The sequence below is a fragment of the Desmodus rotundus genome, chromosome 7 (genome assembly GCF_022682495.2).
Source record: "Desmodus rotundus isolate HL8 chromosome 7, HLdesRot8A.1, whole genome shotgun sequence".
In the NCBI taxonomy this organism is placed as follows: Eukaryota; Metazoa; Chordata; class Mammalia; order Chiroptera; family Phyllostomidae; genus Desmodus; species Desmodus rotundus.
The window spans coordinates 4,269,132-4,292,571 of record NC_071393.1 but is presented as its reverse complement, the minus strand read 5'-3'; the positions used below and the strand labels follow the sequence as shown (position 1 = coordinate 4,292,571).

At 45.6% G+C, this 23,440-nt stretch overlaps 2 protein-coding genes and 1 pseudogene across 4 annotated transcripts in view; 1 reads left to right on the top strand and 2 right to left on the bottom strand.

Annotated features, from left to right (window-relative positions):
• The window catches only part of P2RX7 (purinergic receptor P2X 7), a 41,147-nt gene extending 29,682 nt beyond the window's left edge, over positions 1-11,465 (top strand). For both annotated transcript variants that reach the window (XM_024566542.3, XM_045200468.3), the window contains 5 exons: positions 2,580-2,670; positions 4,332-4,397; positions 4,485-4,634; positions 7,174-7,275; positions 8,815-11,465. In XM_024566542.3, the coding sequence (XP_024422310.2) occupies positions 2,580-2,670; positions 4,332-4,397; positions 4,485-4,634; positions 7,174-7,275; positions 8,815-9,309 (904 nt within the window). In that variant the 3' untranslated portion in view covers positions 9,310-11,465. The remainder of the gene's footprint in view (positions 1-2,579; positions 2,671-4,331; positions 4,398-4,484; positions 4,635-7,173; positions 7,276-8,814) is intronic.
• The window catches only part of IFT81 (intraflagellar transport 81), a 135,252-nt gene that overhangs the window by 111,195 nt on the left and 617 nt on the right, over positions 1-23,440 (bottom strand). The window lies entirely within an intron of this gene.
• On the bottom strand, positions 5,173-7,146 carry LOC112310327 (rRNA N(6)-adenosine-methyltransferase METTL5 pseudogene; annotated as a pseudogene). The gene has a single exon (XR_011651400.1). The product of XR_011651400.1 is annotated as an rRNA N(6)-adenosine-methyltransferase METTL5 pseudogene (transcript).

Below are 23,440 nucleotides of genomic sequence, written 5' to 3'. Positions count from 1 at the left end.
TGGAGGTTAGCAAATGCCCTTCAAGTCACCCGCCGGGCTAAGCCTAAGAACGTCAGCTCCTGCAGAGATCTGAGCCTTTTGAAGAACTGAGATTCTTATGATGTTAATATCCTTTTAGAACAAAGTGTTAGAGCATTTGTTGTCACCAGGAGAAATCTCTAGCCAAAAATAAATTGTCCAAACAGCCACATAAAAGGGAAGGCAATTATAGGTTATATGAAGAATATGAAAAAATGTAACTTTGTGAAACATAGGAATTTGAAGGAACTGATCACATTACAGAATTTCTGTCTCTTACCAAAAGACGACCACGGCAAAAGTCCTTATTAGGTGAACGTGTGATTCAGGTTATTTACAGGATGTGTGGCTAGGGCAGACCCGCACAGAATGCCGGATGCTGTCCTCTGGTTCCGAATGGGTATGTGTGTGTATGAGTCCCCCGTGCCTGCTGTAACAAATTTCCACAGACATGGCAGATTGAACAACAGAAATGTATTCTCTCAGAGTTCTGGGGGCCAGAAGTCCAAAATCGAGGGGTCAGCAGGGACATATTCCCTCTGGAGTCTCTCGGAGAGGGTCCTGTCTTGCCTCTCGCAGCTTCTGATGGCTCTAGGCATTCCTTAACTTGTGGCTGCACCGCTCCAACATCTGCCTCTATCTTTACATGGTCTTCTCCGTGTTTCTGTTTCAACCCTCCTCCTCCTTTCTCTTGTAAGGACCCCGGTCATTGGATTTAGGGCCACCTTAAACCCAGGATGATCTTATTTCAAGATCCTTAATTACACTTGTAGACTCTATTTCCAAATAAGGTCACACTCATAGGTACAGGGGTTAGGTACTTGGATGTATCATTTGGGGGGAGACTGTTTAACCCATTACAGAGTACAAAATACAGCCTTGTCCAGGCCTACTATTTCTCAGAGTATGGCCCACGGACCACCTGCACCAGAGCCACCTAGTACCTTTCCTGGGAACAGCGATGACTAGAAACATCTCAGACCTTCTGACACCACCCGTTGGGCATAGGGGCCAGGAACCTGCCTTTGAGCACACGTCCCAAGTAATTCTTGCCCTCAGTTTGAGAATCACTCTATGGAGATCTGAAAGCAGAAGTTCAAGGATTTATACTGTACACCGCTAACCCTCCCAGTCAAATGAACTTGCAGAGAGAGGCAACGCAACGGCAGGGCGTGGAGTGGCAGCACATGCGCGCTCTGAGTGCTAAAACACCAACAGAGCAGAAGAAGACAGACCTGTCATGGAATGAGATCAAGTGCAAAGATACTGAAACACTCTGGCCGGAAACACGTTAGCGTGTCTGAAAATATCTAACTGATCTCAATGTCAGATTTTGAAAGTTAAAAAAAAAAAAGACTCAGATGTTCTGTATTGTATTCTGGCAGAACATCTGTCTTGTTTTCTTTCCTCCCCACACCTGTAAATGGATTGCGAATTAATAACTCAGAAAGAAAAGACATACCTTACCTAAAAAAAACCCAAAACACTGAAAGATGGTAAGAGGCAGGGACAGATTTAAAAGTTTCTTAAGGCCTATGGCTTAAGCCTTCCTAATTGTTCATGAAAAATAAAACACTCCATTTCCTGATAGCGTGTCTGGTGAGAGATGCTTACGTGGGGTGGTTATGATTTGTGCCTGGGCCTTAACCTGTAAGTAAAGACATGGAGAAGTGAGCACCGTGGAAAGAAGAACTTCATTATATTCCCCAAAAGGAGGGACCCCACAGGGCCGCAGGGGGGAGCAGCAGGTTTGGTCGGGAGGCAGGAGTGAGGGGAAAGCATGACCCAGAGCCTTTACTGTGTTTCCCCGGGAAAGGCAGCAGGGCAGGGGAAAGAGCTTAGCGTGGACTAGTTTGAGTAGCGTGGGCAGGGGTGGTCTGGTTGTCTGGTACCTGGCCCTGGCTGATCTAAGGCAGCATAAAAATTAGCCAAATGTGTGAGAATTAGGTAAAAAAGATGGCTGGAGATATGGACTCAGGATTGGTTGAAGAGTTTGTAACATGATTTTCACGCACTCGCAAAAGCTGGATTGCAGGGAAGATGTAAAGGACTTCAGTTGTTAATTTGGCCCTGTGATAAAGGATGCCAAATAAACAAACACAGAATCTAAAAAACTGCAGTCAGAACAGATGGCTGAGATAGCGATCTTCAATTCAATGATTAGTATCTAAGATTCACCCCCAACATTTTGTTCTAAAAAACCTTTTTCCCTCTTAAGGAATGGTCAAATTGCTTGAAGCTTTAAAAAAAACCTCTCTGCTTTTTCTTCATCTTGTGCTGTTGGTTAAAAGTTGTCCTTGTTAATCTGAGACAAAAAGCAGACTTCCCATCGCTCTGTGACGGTGGAAGTAGAAGAGGTGACGTGGGGGAGTGACGCTTCGGTTCCCGGTGGTCAGAGAGTCATTCATGGGTTTAGATTGTGTTTTTCCCGCTGCCAACCACAGCAGAGCTAGAAGATGGATAAGGAAGCCTAGACAAGCTATTGTTTTGATTTTTCTTTTCATAAAATGCCAACACGTGCAGGTAGAACTTTATACATATGGATCCTTTTCCTCCTACAGACACGCCAAGTACTATACGGAAAACAATGTTGAAAAACGGACTCTGATAAAAGTCTTTGGGATTCGTTTTGACATCCTGGTTTTTGGCACTGTAAGTCTCTGCTCCCAGCCATGGGCATCCACATTCCTAACTATTGCTGTACTGCCTCCCGGGGTGAGTGTTTTGGTGATGGTCCTGAGCTGGCACTGCGCATCTCACATGTGGGGTAAGAGGGGGAAGAAATGTCCCCGGGGTCCTGCCCATCAACAGCCATCCGATGAGCACAAGAGTGAGACAGGGAAAAGTTTGTAATATTCAACTTAAAAGTTTTCTGATGCTTAAAAAAAAGGAGAAAGAAATCTGTCTGCAAAATAAAGTGGTTAGTAACAGAAGCCAACTCAAACTGGCTTCGGGGAAGAAAGGCTTCTTTTTTTTAGTTCACAACACTGAAAGACCCAGGGGCCATTTCCGCTTCTGGCATGGCTGGGTCCAGACCCTCAACCATCATCACCGAGTATCTGCCTCCCTCCGTCTCTTACATCCGTCCTCTGCTTTGGCATCATCCCCCGCTGTCTACCTCTGTGTGGTGGTGTAAGGCAGCTCCTTGTATCTTACCAGGCTAGCAACCTCGCCTAATCACTGCGACCAGGGTTACGCCACACTCTCAATGGCTGGTCTTGGGCCAGCTCTGACCCCGCCCCTTCCCCGCAGACTACATGGGCCAAGGGTTAGTACGCACAGACCCAGGGAAAGGCCCTGGGACTGCAAATCTATCTTGTAAGTGGAGGTCAGGGAAAGCATGAAGAAAGAGGCAGGCCACTCCAGTCTGGCGAGAGATTTCATTAAGGGAAACTTACATTCAAGGCGCATCTTGGGCAGCCACAAGACAAAATGGGCCGCTGGGCCACTTTAACAGGTGCCCGAGGACTCCCACAGGGCAGAAAGGGGACACTCACAGGTACTAATATGTGAACGCTACCAGCTACGGGCAATTATTTCACACACTTGATGAGGTCAGGACAACAGCCCGTCCAGGAACCAGCAGGTAGCAGGAGGGGTGCTGCTTTATGTCAGAACGAACATCGGTCATGATCCGTCCCTACGGGGGTCTGTGCTTAGCAATCCCTGCTCCAGCCAGTGTGCAGCTCGCAGGTCAGACAGCAATCACATCACAGAATAGTCTCTCCCCCACACCGAGTATGGACGGAGAGAGTTCTCCAAAGGAAAACTGGGGTGCTATCTCCAGAAGAGGGAAGGAGGGGATGCTGGGCATGCAAAAAATCGACAGGTTGCCCACACCACCTTGTCCGACAGCATATTACCTATGCAACATGGTGATAAGCAGCACAAGAATCATTGAGATATAGCCGGGAAGGAGAAAGACCATTGAAAATAAAAACCACAAGGACACCGAAGGGAAGAGTTTGTGTGGACATTCCTTCCCTTTGCTTCCAAAGTAATCTCAAACCACTTTGAGATTACTCACCGAAACCCTCACCTTGTCTCAAACAACAACCTTCCGTGGGTCTCCCTCCGTGAGTGGGTCCCAGCATTGCTTTGTTTAAAACGTTCACGCTTTCGAGCACATCTTGGAAGGCAGAGGGAGAGTCCTATCTTCCGTTTCCTCGGCCTCTGTTGCTCTGAACACCGTGGATGCATTTGTCAAAGTCACAGCACCAGACGCCCCCCTCTGCTGGCACTGACAATGACACGTTAGAGGAAAAGAGCGTCGCTCTGAATTTCAGCTGAGTAACCTTTCCCGCTGTTTTCAGGGAGGAAAATTTCACATCATCTCACTGATCGTGTACATCGGCTCGACCCTCTCCTACTTTGGTTTGGTAAGGCCTTCTCGTTCCTGTGCTTTCTGAGAATGTTTTTGCAAAAAGAAGTTTCACTAACGTGGCACGTGTCTGGGTTCTTCCCAGGCCACTGTGTTCATTGACTTTCTCATCAACACTTACTCGAGTACATGCTGTCGATCCTGCGTTTATCGCCATTGCAAGTGCTGTGAAAGCTGCGTAATCAATGAGTATTACGACAGGAAGAAGTGCGAGGTCATCGTGGAGCCAAAGCGGGTAAGACTCTCTGTCTGTGGGCGCCAAAACGCCGTTAGCCCCCCGAGAAGTGCACAGGCATAAGGCCAAAATCAGAGGTGGGATCCCAGGGTGGACAAGTCTCTAGACTTCACCCCACTCCACCATCTCTCAGTGAAACCTTTGGTCTTAGGGAAGAATAGGAACAAAAACGGAAAGGCCAGACAGAGGGAGAACAGACTTTTACGTTCCAGGACTTGTTAATTTTGTCAGATTTATTAAGTGGGTACAGGAAAAAATATATATCACTTAATGACTTCAGAGAAAACTTGGCAGAGTCTAATAACATTTGAAAGAGACATACTGTCCAGCCCGGCATTCCCACGCCTCCACACCTGCCCTAGAGAAACACTCGCGTGAGCACCCAAGTGTCACACACGCATAAGGTGTCCACCGGTGCAACGGTCACTGAAGATAGAGCTTCTACCCAAATGACCAATCGGTGAGCAGTGCATTAGACTATGAGGAATCCAGAGCAAGGAGTCCAGGCACCAGTTCAGAATAATGAGGTACAACCAAATAATGGCAAATGTTTATATAGCATTCCGAAGTGCTTTACAGATATTAATTCACTGAATCTTCACAACAATGCTACTGATAGGTGATACAATTATGCCTTTTACTGAGGAAACTGAGACACAGGAGGGTGAGATAATTTACCCAAAGTCATACAGCTAGTTACTCAGTGTCGAACTGAATTCCAACTTAGGTTCAGAACCCATGCTCATAACCACTGTGTTATAGGTGCTGGCGACTGCCCAAGACACTTTCTTGAAAGGAAACAGGCAAACTACAGAACAATATACACGGTACGATATAGGTACAAAACAACTACACACATAAACTAATTCTACGTAGTGCATACATGTATTTTATACATGTACACATATACATGTATATTCTATATATTGTTATTTATATATAGTTTTATTTATTTACACACACACATACACACACACACAAAGGCATTGGACACACACAAAAGTGATAGTGATTCCTTCTGGGGAGAAGCCTGGGACAGGGGTCGAGTCTAACGAACTCCAGCTCGCCTGTATTGTTTTGATGGTTGAATTGAGACTTTGCCAAGCAGTTCCTCTACACTTGACTCTGTGATCTCCCCCAACCAACGAGAAATCTCTGGCACTCAAACACAACAAAGAGGGTTTCTCTGTCTCTCCCTCATCCAAGAAGGGTTCGGTCCTTTCCCAGCTGGCTGAATGCACAGGTCATTGTCCCCTGTGTGCGTACATACAACTTGAAATAAAAGCTCATCTTTGAAACTAAAAATAATCACTATTTCATGGCCCAACGTGGGATGAAATGTAATGAAAATATAAATAATTTAAGTTGCAATGGTATAACTTCCCGGGGATATTCACTCTAGAGTAAGAAATTGAGGGAACACAAGGAAGAAATTTTACATAGTTCTTGGGTGACTATAACATTAGGCAGTGAGCTGTGGATTCTGTGAGTCCACAAATTACGGTGCATGAGGCTCCATTTCTTTTTCTTTTTCTTTTTTTTTTAGTAAAAAACCTTTTTATTCATTTTAATTAGGTTTTCAGCTGCTTTTGTCTTTGGAGGCTTTTAAAAAGAAAACCGAATTAGGTCCACTTCAATGTCCACTGATTTCTTTTTATGAAATTTGTATGATGCTGGCAGGTCGTATCTCAGCTCTGCAATGATGTCTATCTTGATTTTCCATTCTGCAGCTTTCTTTTGAATATGTTCTCTACTTGAGGATTTGTGTAAAGAATATACTGCTATTCTTGCCAATTCCAAAGCAGTCTTCAGAAATGCCATATCTGTCCCTTTATTATTTTTGGTCCCAAAGGGAGGATTCATAATTACTGTATCAAATGACTTGGATATTCTGTTAGGTAATGAGCACACATCACATTGAACCATGTCAACATTTGTTAACTCAAACTCCTCCACATTCCTATGAAATATTTCCAATGCATCTTCATCTATGTCAAATCCAACACACAACCCTGCTCCTAACATTGCAGTTCCGATGCTAAGTTCTCCACAACCACATCCCAGATCTGCAACCACTTTATTTGCAATGTCATCATATGTGTTATGAATTGTATGGAGCATACATGCTGCGATGTGAGGCCTGGCAGGATACTGTTCCAGAAGTAGCTTGGGCTTTTCGAATCCATCCACTTGTTGCAAGCGACTCTCTAGTTCCTTAAGCCTCAATTTCTTCATTTTTAAAAAAGTGTGGGCTCTCTGGGTTTAAAGGCACTGGATCTGGATCTCACGCACAGCGTCGGGACATTTCAAGATGCGGCTCACGCCACAGCCGGGGCCGGAAGCGCCCGAGGCTCCATTTCTGATTTGCCGTTAGACTCAGAAATCATTCGTTCTTGGTCAACAAGAGTTTGTGGTTCACTCGTTTAACAGTTTGTCACTTGGTAAATGAGAATAATACTTGCCTTTAGATTATGTTCAGGTATGTAATTCTTAGTAATTCTGTACAAAAGAGAAAAAAATTTTGAACTCCTTTCCCTAGACATTAAAATACGTGTCCTTTGTGGATGAGCCCCACATTAGAATGGTGGACGAGCAGCTGCGTGGGAGAAGTCTGCAAGACGTCAAAGGCAAGAACGTCCCAGTAAGTTAAAACATTTCGTCTTAAAAGAAAACTTACTAGTAAACATAAATACATCTAGAAATTTGTACAAATCATACTTGATGAAGTTGAACAAAGTAAGCAGAGGTAACGCAGCACCCAGATGAAAAAAGTGAGTATTACCAGCGGAAGTCCCTTTGATGTCTCACCAAATCACTACCCTCCCTTAAAAGTCACCGTTATCCTATGTCCAAAGGTTAGTTTTACCTCTTCTAGAATTAATGCGTGTTTTTAAATTTTCAATTACAGTTGACATCAATGTTGTGTTAGTTTCAGGTGGTTACTCTTCTAGAATTTTATAAAATTTGAATCCTATAGTGTATACTCAGTATGTACTCTGTTGAATGTCTGGCCTCTTTTACTCGACATTATTTTTGTGAGTCTCGTCCTTGACGTTGCATAAAGCAAGAGCTTGTTCTCACTGTGGTATAACTTCTGTTTTATAAACATCCAGTTTATTTTTCCCTTCCACTGCTGATGGACATGTGGGCAGTTTCCGTTTGGGGATCACGCCAATGATGCTGCTACGGTAAACTCGTGGCTCCTAAAAGTGAAACTGCCGAGTCCCACGGCAGGCGCACGTGCGGCTTCAGTGGTTACCGCCAGGCGCTTCTCTTCGTGGGTGTTCTAACTCGCACCCTCCCCAGCAGTTCTGGTTGTTGGGTATCTTCACGAACACATTAGTTCACAGGCTGCCGTAATAAATTTTCTCAAACTAAGTAGCTTAAAGCCACAGAAATGGACCCCCTCGTAGTTCTGCAGGCTACAAGAAGGAAACCAAGGTGTGCTGCCATGAACACTTGTGTATAATAAGAACTATTCGCTTTTAATGTACGTGGCTGAGACTTTCCCTGTCTGGTGAAGGAAGGTAGGTATATGTCACAAAGAATAGACATGTATAAATGATGGCAGTTATGACAATTTTTTTTGGAGCATCATAAACGGATTTGCCAGAAGAAAGGGCCTGGTGGGAAAGGAGAGGGAGCTAAATCAACAAATATTTCCTGTCTACTGTGTGCTGGTACCGCACCAGGCATTGGGGATACGGTGATAAGCAAAACAGACGGGGCCCCTGCTTTCGTGCAGAAGAATCATCACGTAAACATACGGATTAAAAAGATCGTTTCAGATGGCAGTTAGCACTACGAAGAACGTAGGCTCTCACGATGCAGTGAGAGAATGACCTGGGGGAGCGGAAGCACCCAGATCGGGTGGTCAGGGCGAGAAGGTCTCTCTGAAGAGGCGGTGTCTGCACAGAGGCCTGGCTGTTCAAAATTTCCCTTTCTAAACCTGTACCATGGACATAAGGACACACAGCTCATGAGATTCTTCAAAGGCTCAAGTGAGACAATGCTTGTAAAAGACTATTATAGACCTGATATATACATTTAACACTTGATAGCTACTAGTATTGATATAATATTAAATATAATTTTATAAGTTAAATAATAAAAAAAATGGAAGAACCTAGAACTCTATAGGTTGTCATTGCTGATGGGTTTGGAAACTTGACTTTTTCAGAGATCCTTGATGGATTTCAGAGAGATGTCCAGGCTGCCCCTGTCTCTCCCAGACTCACCCCACACTCCTGAACAACCAGAACAGATGCAGCTGCTTAGAGAAGTGAGGGCTCCGAGACCCAGCAGCCCGGGCTGGTGCAGATGCGGAAACTGCCTCCCATCCCAACTCCCCAAGGACCGCCAATGCATAGAGGAGCTGTGCTGTCGGAAGGAGCCAGGCGCCTGCATCACTACCTCAGAGCTGTTCGGGAAGCTCATCCTGTCCAGACGTGCCCTGCAGTTCTCCCTGCTCTACCAGGAGCCCTTGCTCACGCTGGATGCGGACACCACCAACAGCCTGCTGAGGCACTGCGCCTACAGGTGCTATGTCACCTGGCGCTTCGGCTCCCAGGACCTGGTGGACTTTGCTATCCTGCCCAGCTGTTGCCGCTGGAGGATCCGGAAAGAATTTCCCAAGAGTGAAGGCCAGTACAGTGGCTTCAAGAGTCCTTACTGATGGAACGGGGCTGGCAGCTGTAACAACATTACCTTTGCTTCACCTTGAGCTTCAGCTGCAAAGATCTGTGGCTAGATTTTCAGACAAAGGGAAATGTGCTTTTCTCCACTACAGTTCTGTCCGTGTCAGAGAGCAGAGAGATTTGGGTAAACAAGCCAGAATCCCTCGGCAGGGAGTACCAATCAAGAGATTCACGTGTGTGCCTCAATTCCGTCCCTAGGAAGTTGTGTGATCCTCGGCCTTTAACCTCTGTTCCTCAGTCGCCTAATTATCCAACCTACTCTCTCACAGATATTGGGAGGAAAAATTCTCGTTAATGCGTAAAGAGCTACAATACAAAGCAGTTCATTACGAGCTCGGACTAGGAGAACATCCGACTATGGACAAACCCTTTGGGTCCTGGGTCCTGTTGGAGAAAGTGGAGGATTTAAAGTGTCCACAAATTCTAAGGCACTTGACCCTCAAGACCTGAGGGTTATGTCTCCTCCCCTTGCGTCTGGGCGGCTCTGACCGCTTATCCAATAGTGGAAGTGATGCTGTGTCAGCTTCAAGGTCTTGGTTTTAAGAGACTGGTGACTTGCACTCCCTGTCCCTTGACACTCTTGCTGTGAAGGAAGCCAGCCTCCGGGTAAAAGTCTGACTTCCGAGTCTGTGAGGAAGCCCAAGCAGCCACGTGGAGAGGACAGATCCCGACCAGTTGCAGCTTTCCAATCAGACAAGCCCAGTCACTGCACACGGGAGAGAAAAAGACCAGGTGTTCCCAGAGCCTGTAACACACATCTGCAACTGCCTGAGACACCCCGAGGGAGAGCTGACCAGTGAACCCACAGAACGAAATCATTTTAAGACACTAAGTTTTGGCTTCTTTGTTACATAGCGACAAGATAACTGGGACAAGAGGGCAAACCTGACTCAAGGGGATATACACTCATCCCATACCATCCCTGCTTCTAAAGGTCTTAGGGAGCCTGGACCACCCCGGAGCCCTCGGGGCCTGGGTTCCTATGCAGCAGGTCTAGGGGGGCTGCAGACCAAAGCAGATAACGCACCGGCACAGCCCTGGAATCCATCAACTCTAACCACCGAGCTACCCAATACATTCCAATTGCGCCACATTTCTATAACTGGAGGTAACTTAAAAACTGGAAAGGGCTGCTTTTATACTTTTAACATCCTGCTCTTTTCAGCCAATTAAAGGGGATGCGGTCTGGAGGCTACTTAAAAAGCAACCCACACCCGAACCTTTGCCATCTCTATACGTCGGCCTCTCTAGGGACATGAAAATGGATCGCTGCGGGTTTTAGGGTCCTCCTGCAGGATTCCTTTCCATGGTTTTGGCACCAGAACTGACTATTTCTCAACAACTGCTTTGAAGAATGGAGACCACTATTCAACACTGTGACCAGCGAAGGATTTGTGAGGATTTTTATACATACTCCGAGGTGTACCATTTTGATACTTTTTTTAAAACCAGCAGCTCTCTACTGTATTAAAATAAGATGAGGAAAACTCTTCTCTTTGTGATCCAGGATTTTATCTGGCTTTCAACTCAGGAATCAAGTTAATTAGGCCAGACTGCACTTTCATTTTTGCTGCCTCCCCAAGATATTTTTAAAAATTGGATCATATGTGACTTCAGCACTGAAATTCCTACTCCTGGAATTCTAGTAACAGCTACAGACTTCCATTCTGATGACCTCTGGGTCTTACCCCTTTCTTGTTTGGCGCCTCATTCCTGGTGAGTTGCCGTATCCTTGTGGAAGTCCCAGATGAGAGTCAGAATCTGGAATGACAGATCATCACTGGACCCCCGTCCCCGCAGGAGAGGGTGATGTGGCGTCGACTGCGTGTGAAATGTCGGACACTTTCATTCACTACCATTCTCACTGGTAGCCTGCCGCCTAAAGTAACGTCATCGCCGACGGCGTGCCCAGGAGAATCACATTTCGTAGGCTCTGTCTTCTTGTACCGAAGTCCATTCTTCTGTTACAGTGATTGCACGGCACTCACGGCGTTGTCACTGTGTCCGAGATCCGCTTTCTCGTAATGCTGACTGATTTCATATAGAATTAGTAATGCGTTCGCGTTTTTCTCCTTAGAGGGAACCATTTTCTAAACGCTTCCTAATTTTGGCTTGGCAATGTAGATGTCTTAACCGGAATGTTTTGATAATAAAAAATGTTTATAATTCATGATTATTGAAATGTTCCTTTCCTTCCTTTTCTCAGAATATGACCGAATCACAGCTCATTCACTGACACAGTCATTCAACATATATTCACTGAGCACTATGACATAGTAAGATATATATTTGGTCTCTGACTCCCAGTTTCTGACACAGAGCTCCTGAATCCCTTGGAATTTCCTGGGTGATAAGAGCGTCTGTGTTCTATTAGGGTGACTCTTGGTGGGCTCCTGGGTAACTTTAGGATGGGGGCTGGTCACCAGAAAGACCAAGTCATAGTTAGAATCTTGGAACTTTCAGTCCCAACACCTCATCCTCCAGAATGGGGAGGGGCTGGAAATGGAGTTAGTAATTGATTGTGCCTACATGATGAAACCTCCATAAAAATGTCTAAAATACGAAGGGCACGGAGCTTCTGGATTGATGAATACATCTGCATGCTGGGAGGTGGTACACCCCAAGCCTACAGGTACAGAAGCTTCTATACTCAGGGCCCTTCTGTACCCTGTCCCGTGTACCTCTTCATATGGTTGTTCGCCTGCATCTTTTATTATATCCTTTATAATAAACCAGTAAATGTAAGTAAGGGTTTCCCTGAAGTCTAAGAGCCATCGTGCCAAATGACTGAACCTTGGGAGGGGGTTATGGAAACCCCCAGTTTATAGCTAAGTGGTCGGAAGTACAGGTGACAACCTGGAACTTGTGACTGGCAGATCTGGGTCAAACAGAAGGCTGAGGCTGATGGTGCCTCAACCCCAGTAAAGAGGCTAAGCATACCCTGACCGGTGTGGCTCAGTGGGTTGGGGGTCACCCCGCAAGCTGAAAGGTTGCCGGTTTGATTCCCAGTCAGGATGCATGCCTGGGTTGCAGGCCAGGTCCCCAGCTGAGGGTGTACAAGAGGGAACCGATCCATGTTTCTCTTGCACATTGATGTTTCTCTCCCTTTTTCTCCCTCCCTTCCCATCTCTCTAAAAATAAAAATAAAAGAGGCTAGCAGAAGGGAGAGGGAATAGATCAGCATTCCGGATAATTCTCAGGACAGGAAAGAAGCACCCTTTCCCCCAACTGACCCAAAGAAAGTAACTACCATGTGTCACCCCACTTCCCATGGACCTTACTGACCGAGAAACGGGGGGGAAAAGCAGAAAAAGGGAAGCAACCAAAGAAAGGAACAGGACACTGCGCTCCACAAACACTTCCTGCTGGCCCTGCTAACCTACAACTGCATAGCTCATGTCGCCCACGCCCAACCCCTGAGAGTTATGAAACTGTGCAGATGCAGTGCTCGCTGATTTTTCAGGGGCTCCACTGAAGGAAGGAAAAGGTTTGGGGAAAATCCCAAGACAATGCTTTGTGATTTGCTCACAAGAACGTGAAGGTTATCCTAATCTGCACCCAGACAAGGGAGATGTAAAATATCATCACTAGGCCGATGGTTTTGGAGTCTGATGAGTCCGTCCCTCTGTGCTTTCGTTCTCTCTTAGTCACCAACTATACAGAGAAATCTCTCATGACAGAGGAAGGTAAAATGACCAGAGAAAACAAGGAGACCTCTGCAACGTTTCATGAAACACTGATGAGGCTAAGCTCTGACTCGAATGTAAAATGGGATTCTGAGTATCATGCACGTGAAGGTGGGTTTCAAAACAGAAACTGCTGTGCGGAGCTGAAGAGACCTGGACTCCCACTGCAATGCATTTAGATCTGCTAGAGATTGTTTATTTGCCTAATAACCCAGTCATTGTTGGGGGAGGGATTAACGTACATTCTGTCTTTCAGAAAACTGTCTTCACTAGGGAAAAAAGCAGATGGGTTTTCATGAGACAAGTCACATAAAAGGTACATGTTTGATGCTTTTTTGATGTTTTGTTTCGATTCAAACATTTAAATGAGCTGGAAGTTGCTGATAAAAGATCAGAAGTGCAGTTTAGCGGCTACATCAGAAGGCCTCCCTGCTTCTTGCAGCAACCCCTTCTTCTTCTTCTTCTTCTTCTTCTTTTAAACAGATTAACTTGAGTCAGTACAACTCCCCAGAGAGTGAAGCTCAGGGTGGATGAAGGGAGTGCGGTCCTGGCTCAGAATCCGGACTCGTGCTGTCATAACCATCCTGCAGCCAGTCGACTCCATCCTTCTGAGGGTGACCAACCCTTCCCGGTTGCTTGGGACTCACTGGCTTCAGCACTGAAAGTTCCACGGCCCAGGGAACTGCTCAGTCCCAGCAGCACCGGGCAGTTCACCATCTAAGGACTGACCTCGCTTGCTTGAAGCTGTACTGCACACAAACAAGACATCCTGGGTGGGATCTAAAGCGCTGTAAGATTTTCAGGTTACATCTATGCATTTTGTAGCCTTTGTCTCTTTGGTCTATTACCTACCCCAGCATCAATACATAGGACGCCCACCTAGTTACCACAAAAACGTCATTAAAAACATTAAACGGGGCAAACGTCTCTATTTGGTTAAAAATCTTTATTTTCCACTTATTTTTAAGGGGAAAAAATCTAATTTCAGGCAAATGATCTTGAATATTTTTAAGCTCTTAGTATTTTATTTGGGAGAGAGATTTATTTGCTGTGCCCATAAAATCCTTTGTGGAGGAATAGTTATTTACCTATTGGGGTTAGCTTTGTACTTCTCCCTTAAGCCCTGGTCTCTTGGCATATATTTGTTTGTTTGTTTTTTAAGTATATTTATTGATTATGCTATTACAGTTGTCCCATTTCCCCCCCCACTCCACTCCATCCTGCCCACCCCCCTCCCTCCCACATTCCCCCCCTATAGTTCATGTCCATGGGTCATACTTATAAGTTCTTTGGCTTCTACATTTCCTACACTATTTTTACCCTCCCCCTGTCTATTTTCCACCTATCATCTATGCTACTTATTCTCTGTACCTTTCCCCCCCTCTCCCCCTCCCACTCCCTTAATGACAACCCTCATGTTCTAGTTGTTTGCCTAGTTTGCTCTCGTTTTTGTTTTGTGTGTGGCTGTTAATAACTGTGAGTTTGCTGTCATTTTTACTGTTCCTACTTTTGATCTTCTTTTTCTTAGGTAACTCCCTTTAACATTTCATATAATAAGGGCTTGGTGATGATGAACTTCTTTAACTTGACCTTATCTGAGAAGCACTTTATCTTCCCTTCCATTCTAAGTGATAGCTTTGCTGGATACAGTAATCTTGGATGTAGGTCCTTGCCTTTAATCTTGGGTAATGTAATTATGATGTGCCTTGGCGTGTTCCTCCTTGGGTCCAGCTTCTTTGGGACTCTCTGAGCTTCCTGGACTTCCCGGAAGTCTATTTCCTTTGCCAGATTAGGGAAGTTCTCCTTCATTATTTGTTCAAATAAGTTTTCAATTTTTTGTTCTTCCTCTTCTCCTTCTGGCACCCCTATAATTCGGATGTTGGAACGTTTCAAGGCATCCTGGAGGTTCCTAAGCCTCTCCTCATTTTTCCAAGTTCTTGTTTCTTCATTCTTTTCTGGTTGGATGTTTGTTTCTTCCTTCTGGTCCACACCATTGATTTGAGTCCCAGTTTCCTTCTCATCACTATTGGTTCCCTGTACATTTTCCTTTGTTTCTCTTAGCATAGGCTTCATTTTTTCATCTGTTTTTCGAATAGATTCAACCAAGTCTGTGAGCATATTGATAACCAGTGCTTTGAACCGTGCATCCGATAGGTTGGCTATCTCTTCCTCGCTTAGTTGTATTTTTTCTGGAGCTTTGAATTGTTCTGTCATTTGGGCCTTTTTTTTTTTGTCTTGGCGCATCTGTTACTTTAAGGGGCGGAGCCTTAGGTGTTCACCGGGGCGGGGTTGCGTTCCTTGCTACGCTGTGACGCTGTACGTGGGGGAGAGGCCGAGTGGGAGCAATGGCGCCCGCCTCACTTTCCTCCGGCTTTCAATCTTTCACTCCGCTACCCACAATCAAACTGGGCCACTCTGGTGCTGGTTCCCGAGTAAGTGGGCCTGTGCACACTCTAGGCCCCTGTGGGTCTCTCCAACAACCTTTCCTGTGAGGCTGGGAGTCTCTCCTGCTGCCGCCCCAACCCCCACGGGTGTTTTCAATCAGAGGTTTGAGGCTTTATTTCCCAGAGCTGGAGCCCTGGGCTGCGCGGTCTGCTTCGCTCCCCGCTGTTCGTCCAGTTTATCTGTGGGCGAATGTGGTGCCACGGGGTGCTACCCGCTGCTCTGCCTGCCCCGTTCTCCGCCACTCTGAGTCCGGCCCTCTCGGTTTATCTGTGCAAATGTGGGGCTGCAGGGTCTGCTAGTGCTCGGACTGCCTGCGCCATTTGTCCCACACTCAGCCAGTCTCGGTCCCGCCCCAGCCACGCGAGTCCTCTCCACCCCTGTACCCGTCTCCGCCCCTCCTACCAGTCTGGATGAATGTTTATTTTCTATTTCCTTGGTGTCGGTCCCCCTTGCTGTTCGATTCTCTGTCAGTTCTGGTTGTGCGAGGAGGCGCAGTATGTCTACCTACACCGCCATATTGGTCTTGCCATATATTTGAGTATACATAGAAAAACGTAAACCAAAATCCGCCCAAAAGAAAACAAATCAAGATATCCTGAGATTAAACACTAAAGGCAGTAAATGGCATTCTTTGTGGCTTAATCTAAATTAAGAATCTTATGTTTACAATATTTCTCTGGACCTAGTGACTATATTAGTTTCCTAGTGCTGCTGTAACAAACCACCACAAAATTAGTGGCTTCAGACAACACAAATATGTTATTTTACAGTTCTAGAGGTCAGAAGTCCAAAATGAGTCTCTAAAAACTTTTTATTTATTTTGACTTTACAGAGCGGGGAAGAGAGGGAGAAAGAAAGGGAGAGAAACATTGATGTGAGAAACATTGACTGGTTGGCTTCTCTACAGGCCCTGACCTGGGACCAAATCTGCAACCCAGGCATGTGCCTTGACTGGGAATCGAACTGGTGACTTTTCAGTTTGCAGGACAATTCCTAACCAACTGAGCTGAGCCACACTGGCCAGGGCCCAGATGGGTCTTATGGGCTAAAATCAAGGTGTTGGCGGGGCTACATTCCTTCCGGACACTTGAGAGAAAGGGCATGGGTGGTGGGTGAGGGAATCCATTTCTCGTCGTTTCCAGTTTCATTCCTTGGCTCGAGGCCCCAGCAGCATTCTCCTTACTCTGACCTGTGCTTCTGTCATTACTCTGCCTTCATGGACTCTGATTGTTCAGCCCCTCCCTTCCATTTCTTAAGGACCCTTGTGACTGAATGGGACTCACTTGGATAATCCAGGACAACCTCCCCATCTCAAGATCCTTAATCATATCTGCAAAGTTCCCTTTGCCATGCAAGGTCACATGTTCACAGGTCCCAGCGATTATCCAGTTGATATCCAGAACACGGATATCCTGGGGGGGGGGGGTGATAATTCTACCACAGTAATTAAGACACTATCTTAGAATATTCCCAGATTTAACACCAATGGGACTTTATCTTTGGGACTTATTTTCCTGAGTTTGTTGGGTAATTCCTTCCAAATATTTAGGTATCTACAAGCTTCTGAATACATTTGAAACATATTTTATCACACTGCATGCTAATGTCAGGGACGTGATGAAATGTATGGGGTTCCAAAACCAATCATCTCCACAGGCGAGATTTCTCCCCTTTCGAGGTGACCCCACCACGATCCTCATCACCCTGTCCTAGTACACACCAAGCGGTAGGACCATAAAAATAGTCCCACGTGACGTTACACAATGTTTTACAGTAGACTAAGGGATTTCACAGCGCTTTAAGGCTACATACTGAAATAGTTAAAAGCAGAAGCTCTGGAATCCGCCACAGACGCGGATCCTGACGCAGCCGCTGTGTGATCTAAGTCTGTTTTACTCCCCAGCACCTACCTCATGGCTCATGTGAGACTGAATGAAATGAAGCCTATGAAGCACTTAGCAGTATCTCCGCCATTAGTATCATGGAGATGATGTCATACTGGGTACAACAACCCCAATCCCTATTTCATATATAAAGAAACAAGATGCCCAAAAAAGCAAAGAGCGCATCTAGGGTGCACAACTAGTAAATAATCTTACACATCCACAGAGCCCGGCACGCACAGTATCCACTCCTGAATACTGCCGTTTTCAGACACAGTCTCCATGGGTCGTCCTCACAGCTGCTCCGCCACCTCTCCTATTCCTGGTTTTGGTCTCTGCCCATCTCCTGTTCTCTGGTGCCTATCTCAGGGTGTGGTCTTCGAAGTCTCCTTACATCCTAGAGATTAAATGTCAAATGCGCTGGGATTTCAAGACACAATTACAAAAAGAGGTCCAGTTCATCTGCAAGAATATCATATTCCCCATTTTTCCACTTCGATGACCTGCAATTCACCCCACCCACTAAATGGGAGGAAACATTTGCAGATCATATATGATATAAAAAATTCATATCTAGAATATGTAAAGAATTCTTACAACTTACAAACCAATTTAAAAATGGGCAAAGGAGCTGAACAGACATTTCTCCAAAGATACACAAATGGCCGACAAGCACATGAAAAGCTCACATCACTAATCATTATGAAAATGCCCACCAAACATACACACACACACATGCATACTTAATTGAGTACAGATAGATTACAATCCATATTAATTTCTTTCAGGGCTACTAAAGGGATATTAGAAAATATTTCCTTTAAAAGGACATGGGTCTGACAGGTCCGAGACCCACTGACCCAGCAGATAGCCGGGAAGATTATCCGAGCTCAGCATGGGGCCCTTCAGGTAAGAGTCGGGTGTTTTCTTCTGTTCCGTAACAGCTTCAGCCTCGAGGATTCCACGGGGAAAGCAACAGCAAAACTGTAAAACAATTTATAATTCTTCATTTCTGCTACTAACTTGTTCTTCATTTAGGAAACGTGCTGTTTCTGGAGACGTATCTAATGATGCGGTTGGACCACGTGTCCACTAGTTACACAGTGACGTATTTCCCAACGTCTGTGTGCCAGATAAGGGAATCTTTACATCTCTCAGCGTCTGATCATCTAACTTAAACATTCTGTCCCGAACAAAGGATATTGCTTCATCTGACTGGCCTTCCACAGCTCAAGGGCGTTGTGACAAACACTGTTCTTACCGCACTGTAACCCAATGACTCCCTAAGGCACACCGAAGTTGGCCACTGTGCCCCTCTCAACTCCAATAAATGGTCCCGGACTGATGAGTGTTTTGGAGTTCCTGGCTCTGCCTTTTATAGGGACTTATTTCTTTTGATGAGCTATTATTTCTGCTCTTAATATTGGCAGCCTCAGGCAGTGCCTCCCACCTCTTAACTTGCTGCATCCATACAAACACTTGTTTTAACACCCCCATTACTGGTGATGGTATATTTTTCATCTCTTGGAACCTAGCACCATAACCAAAGTATTTTCCTATTTCCAAGTTTCAGAAGCCTACCAGCTTAAGGAAAAAAATACACATTTATTATACTGTTATGGGGGTACCTTAAGGGCAAAGGTGAACAAAAGGGGTAGAACCAGGAAGTAGAAACAGTAAAACCCAGAGGCCATTTTCTTAGTCTCTCTCACCTCTGTGTCCCTTTGTCCTTCTGTGTCATTCTATGGTTCTGCAGAACCCCCTTCTTGGCTCTTCCACTAGGGTGACTCTGCCACAGCTCCCGAGGTTATTCAATTCAGTTCCAGTCCCTTGCAGAGAACAAGGCATTGCCTCTCTCCCAGTACAACGCTCCCAAAGGAGACAATCTGGCTGACCCCGCTGGGGTCAGGTTAAGCCCGTGGTTCAATTAATAAGGTCACATAGTGTGAAAATGGCTGCTGGGGCCATGTCTATGAGGAAGAGTAGTTTTTATTTTTATTTTTAATATATTGTATTCATTATGCTACTACAGTTGTCCCAATTTTTCCCCCTTTGCCCCTCTCCGCCAGGTAACCCCCTTCTGTCCAGCAATCTCCCCCTCCTCCCTTATCAAGTCCATGGGTCGTGGATGTAAGTTCTTTGGCTTCCCCATTTCCTATACTATTCTTAACCTCCCCCTGTCTATTTTTGTACCTACCAGTTATGCTTCTTAATCCCTGTACCTTTTCCTCCATTCTTCCCCCTCCCCCTCCCCAGTGATAACCCTCCAAATGATCTCCATATCTATGATTCTGTTCCTGTTCTAGTTGTTTGCTTAGTTTGTTGTTTTTAGATTCAGTTGTTGATAGTTGTGAGTTTTTTGTCATTTTACTGTTCATAGTTTTGATCTTCCTTTTCTTGAGTAAGTCCCTTTAACATTTCATATAATAAGAACTTGGCGACAATGAACTTCTTTAGCTTTACCTTGCCTTACCTTTGTTTGAGGAAGGGCAGTCTTTAGCGGAAGAGCAGTATAGTGAGTGAACTGACTTGACACGCGACAAAGGCTACCCAGTCAGCCAGACTTAGAACTTTACCTAAAATAAAAGTATGCTCCGTGTGAGGGCCCGAGGTGCTCCCCTATGAAGAAACAACAGGAGGTTTGGCCCCATTATTTTGCGGTATAAATTTGGTATGTAATTCTCATCTGATAAAATCTGCCCTTTTAAAATGTATAATTCAGTGACTTTTAGTATATTTGCAAGGGTTCTGCAACTACATTTCCAGAACATTTTCATCACCCCAAACGCACACCTCATACTCATCAGCTATCACTCCCCGTTCCCTCCTCCCCCAGCCCCTGGAAACCAGTAGTCTCTCTACTTTCTGTCTCTATGGATTTGCCCGTTCTGGACATTTCGTATAAACCAAATTATACAATATGTGACTTTTCGTGTCTGGCTTCTTTCAGTTAGCATCACACTTTCAAGGTGCATGCATGTTGTAGCATGCACCAGATTTATTCCTTTTTACGGCTAAATAATATTCCATGGTATGAATAGACCAATTGTACGTATCCATTCATCACTCGACAGATATTTACATTATTTCCACTTTTCAGCTATTAAGAACAATGCTGCTATGAACATTCATGTACAAATTTTTACATGAACCCACCAAAGAACTGCCAAACTGTTGTCCACAGTGGCTGCACCATTTTATTGTACTTCCCCCCAGCAGTGTGAGGTTTCCAACTTGCCCATGGCCTTGCCATCTTTCTGATTGTCGGTTTTGAGCCATGGCAGAGGGTGAAGCATCTCCTTGTGATTTTGACCTGCATTCCCCGAGTGCCTGATGATACTGAACACGCTTTCATGTCCTCACTGACCATTTGTGTATCTCCTTTGTAGAAATGTCCACTCAAATCTTTTGACCATTTTTAATTGGGTTATCATTTTATTGAGTTGTAAGAGTTCTTTAGATGTTTAAGACACTAGGCTTTTATCAGACATATGATTTGCAAATAATTTTCGTTCTGTGATTTTACTTTTCTGATGGTGTCCTTTCACCCACAAGTTTTAATTTTGAAGAAGTCCAAGTTATCTATTTTTTTTCCTTTTGTCACGGGTGCTTTAGGTGTCATATCTAAAAAAAAAAAAATGCCTAATCCAAGCTCACAGAGATTTACACCTATATCTTCATCTGAGTCTTAACAGTTTTAGCTCTTACATTTAGGTCTTTTATCGGTTTTGAGTTAGTTTTTATACGTGGTAGGAAGTAGGAGCCCAGCTTCGTCCTTTTGCACGTGGGTATCCAGTTGTTCCAGCACCATTTGTTGAAGACTATTCTTTCCTCACTGAATTGTCTTGGTACCTTACTTATTCTTAATGACAAATCTTACTTGTTTTTAAACTAAATTCCCTTGGTTGCTCAATAACTGACTGCACTCATACGACAACAGATACACAACTGAATGTGGTTAAGGGGTGTGTGTGTGTGTGTGTGTGTGTGTGTGTGTGTGTGACAGAGAGAGAGAAAAGCCCCAATTGTAATCATCAGTAACTTTCATTGGACATAAACTAGGATTATTCTGGTCAGTACATTGGATATATTCACTATTCTGACTGTGGTGATGGTTTTATGGGTGTACATATAGTCACACTTATCAAAGTGTACACTTTAAATATGTGCAGTTTAGTGCATGTCAGTTATGCCTCAAGATAGTTTAATTGACTGATTTGAGAGAGAGAGGAATATCAACTTGTTGTTCCCCTTATCTGTGCATTCATTGGTTGATACTTGTACGTGCCCTGAGCGGGGATCAAACCCGCAACCTTGATGTATCTGGACGACGCTCTTAGACACCTGAGTTACCAGGCCTGGGCCCCAAGAAATCTGTTTTTAAAGAGATATAACCTAGGAGCAAGAGAGTAAATGAAGTAACTTCTTTTCCTAATCAATCTTCAGAATCAGTTGCTCTGGTTGGGCCTAAGGATGCAATACTGACCAGAAGTTTAGTAAAACTTGCCCTGCTCTTAGGTAGGACAGAGCAAACCACGGCAGGGAGGAGGAGGGAGACAGATCTCACCCACTCACTCAGCAGCCCTGCGCCTGGCCGGATAGTATTGCCAGGTGTTCCCAACATCGTTAAGAAACACCACGCTAGCACAGGAGGAGGGGAGCCCTTGAAATTCTGTGTATCGTTCCCATTATCTGGGAAAGAAAGCCTTTGAAACGCTGCATTCACCCCGGCATCCAGAAGAGGAAGAAGTCCACAGTGCCCGAAGCAGCCGCCCATGAAACAACTCTGGTTCATTGCTTACCTCTGGTCACTCTGTTTTAGGAGGGAGTCCCCAGTACTTACAGAAAGAGCCCATAAATAACTTTGGGGAACTGCCTCAGCTTGAATTAACTGGCTCCTGTCACCTGTTTTACAACAAGATGAACAAGTAGGGTCTGGAGCAAGATAAGAATTCTGGGCCAACAGACCCCACAGGTACCCACGTTTGGGCAGTTCCATCCCCCCCGGACGCTGACACCAGCTTTACCCACCAATCAGTCCGTAACTCCCTTCTCCCATCCCGCCGAGTATTTACGTCCTGACGACAAAGGACCTGATGCTCTTGCTGCCCTTACCTTGCCCTGCACCTCTGCCTTTCACGCCCACCCGGGCAAGGCTTGCTCTCTCCCCGGAGAACGTGTCTCTAATACACCCTGCTCGCTTGCTAACGGGCTTGCGGATTTGTAATTCTCTGCTGCGTCGGCAAGAAGATCAGGGTGTCTCCCGTAACTCTTCTTCGCTTCTCTTAACTGACTTTATTCCAAAATGCCAGCAGACCATTTAAATTCAGTATCTGTAAGGTTGGGACCAACTCATCACTGTGGGATAAGAATTAATGAGAGCTGGAAATGTGGTTTTGACGCTTAAGGAAAAGCATATTTAAGTCCCCACCCAGGGAGAGGTTAAGAGACCAGGTGTTCCGTGCCCACCTGCACCAAGCTCCATTTTGGCAGCGACTCCACCTGCCTGGTGTTCACCCTCCCCTCCCGGGACACCAAGGACACTGCCGGGCACACGCCGGGCCCTCGGGAAGTACCTGCCGAATGCGTGAGCAGAGTCCCACCTAACCCGCCCCACCCGTTCCTGGGACCACTCCGGACACAGGCAGGTGGCAACCGTTCCGCCCAGTGACTCGACAATTCCGCCTCTAGAGACGGACACTGCCCGTTTGCCGCACGTTTTCTTTTCTTTTTTTTTCTCACGTGTTCCACTTTTTGACGTTAAAAAAATTTTCTTTTAAGATTTTCCATTACCGTGGGCACTCCAGATACCCCGGTCAGTTTGCAAATTGTCTTCCTCAACCTTTTATATTTGGAAAAACCAAGTGCGGGTGGTGCAGGACGTCTCACGTCCAAGAAGTGAACTCGAAATACCGATCGCGGCGCACGGGACCCGCACACCGGAAGCCAGCACGGGAGAGCGGCCGGCGCGGCCGCAGTGCGCCCCCGACAGACGCCGTCCGCGGGCGGGACGCGATCGCGGTGCAACGAGTCCGCGGCCACACGGCGCACCCCGACCAGGAGAGCGACCCGGCGCCACCCGCGCTCCGACGGCT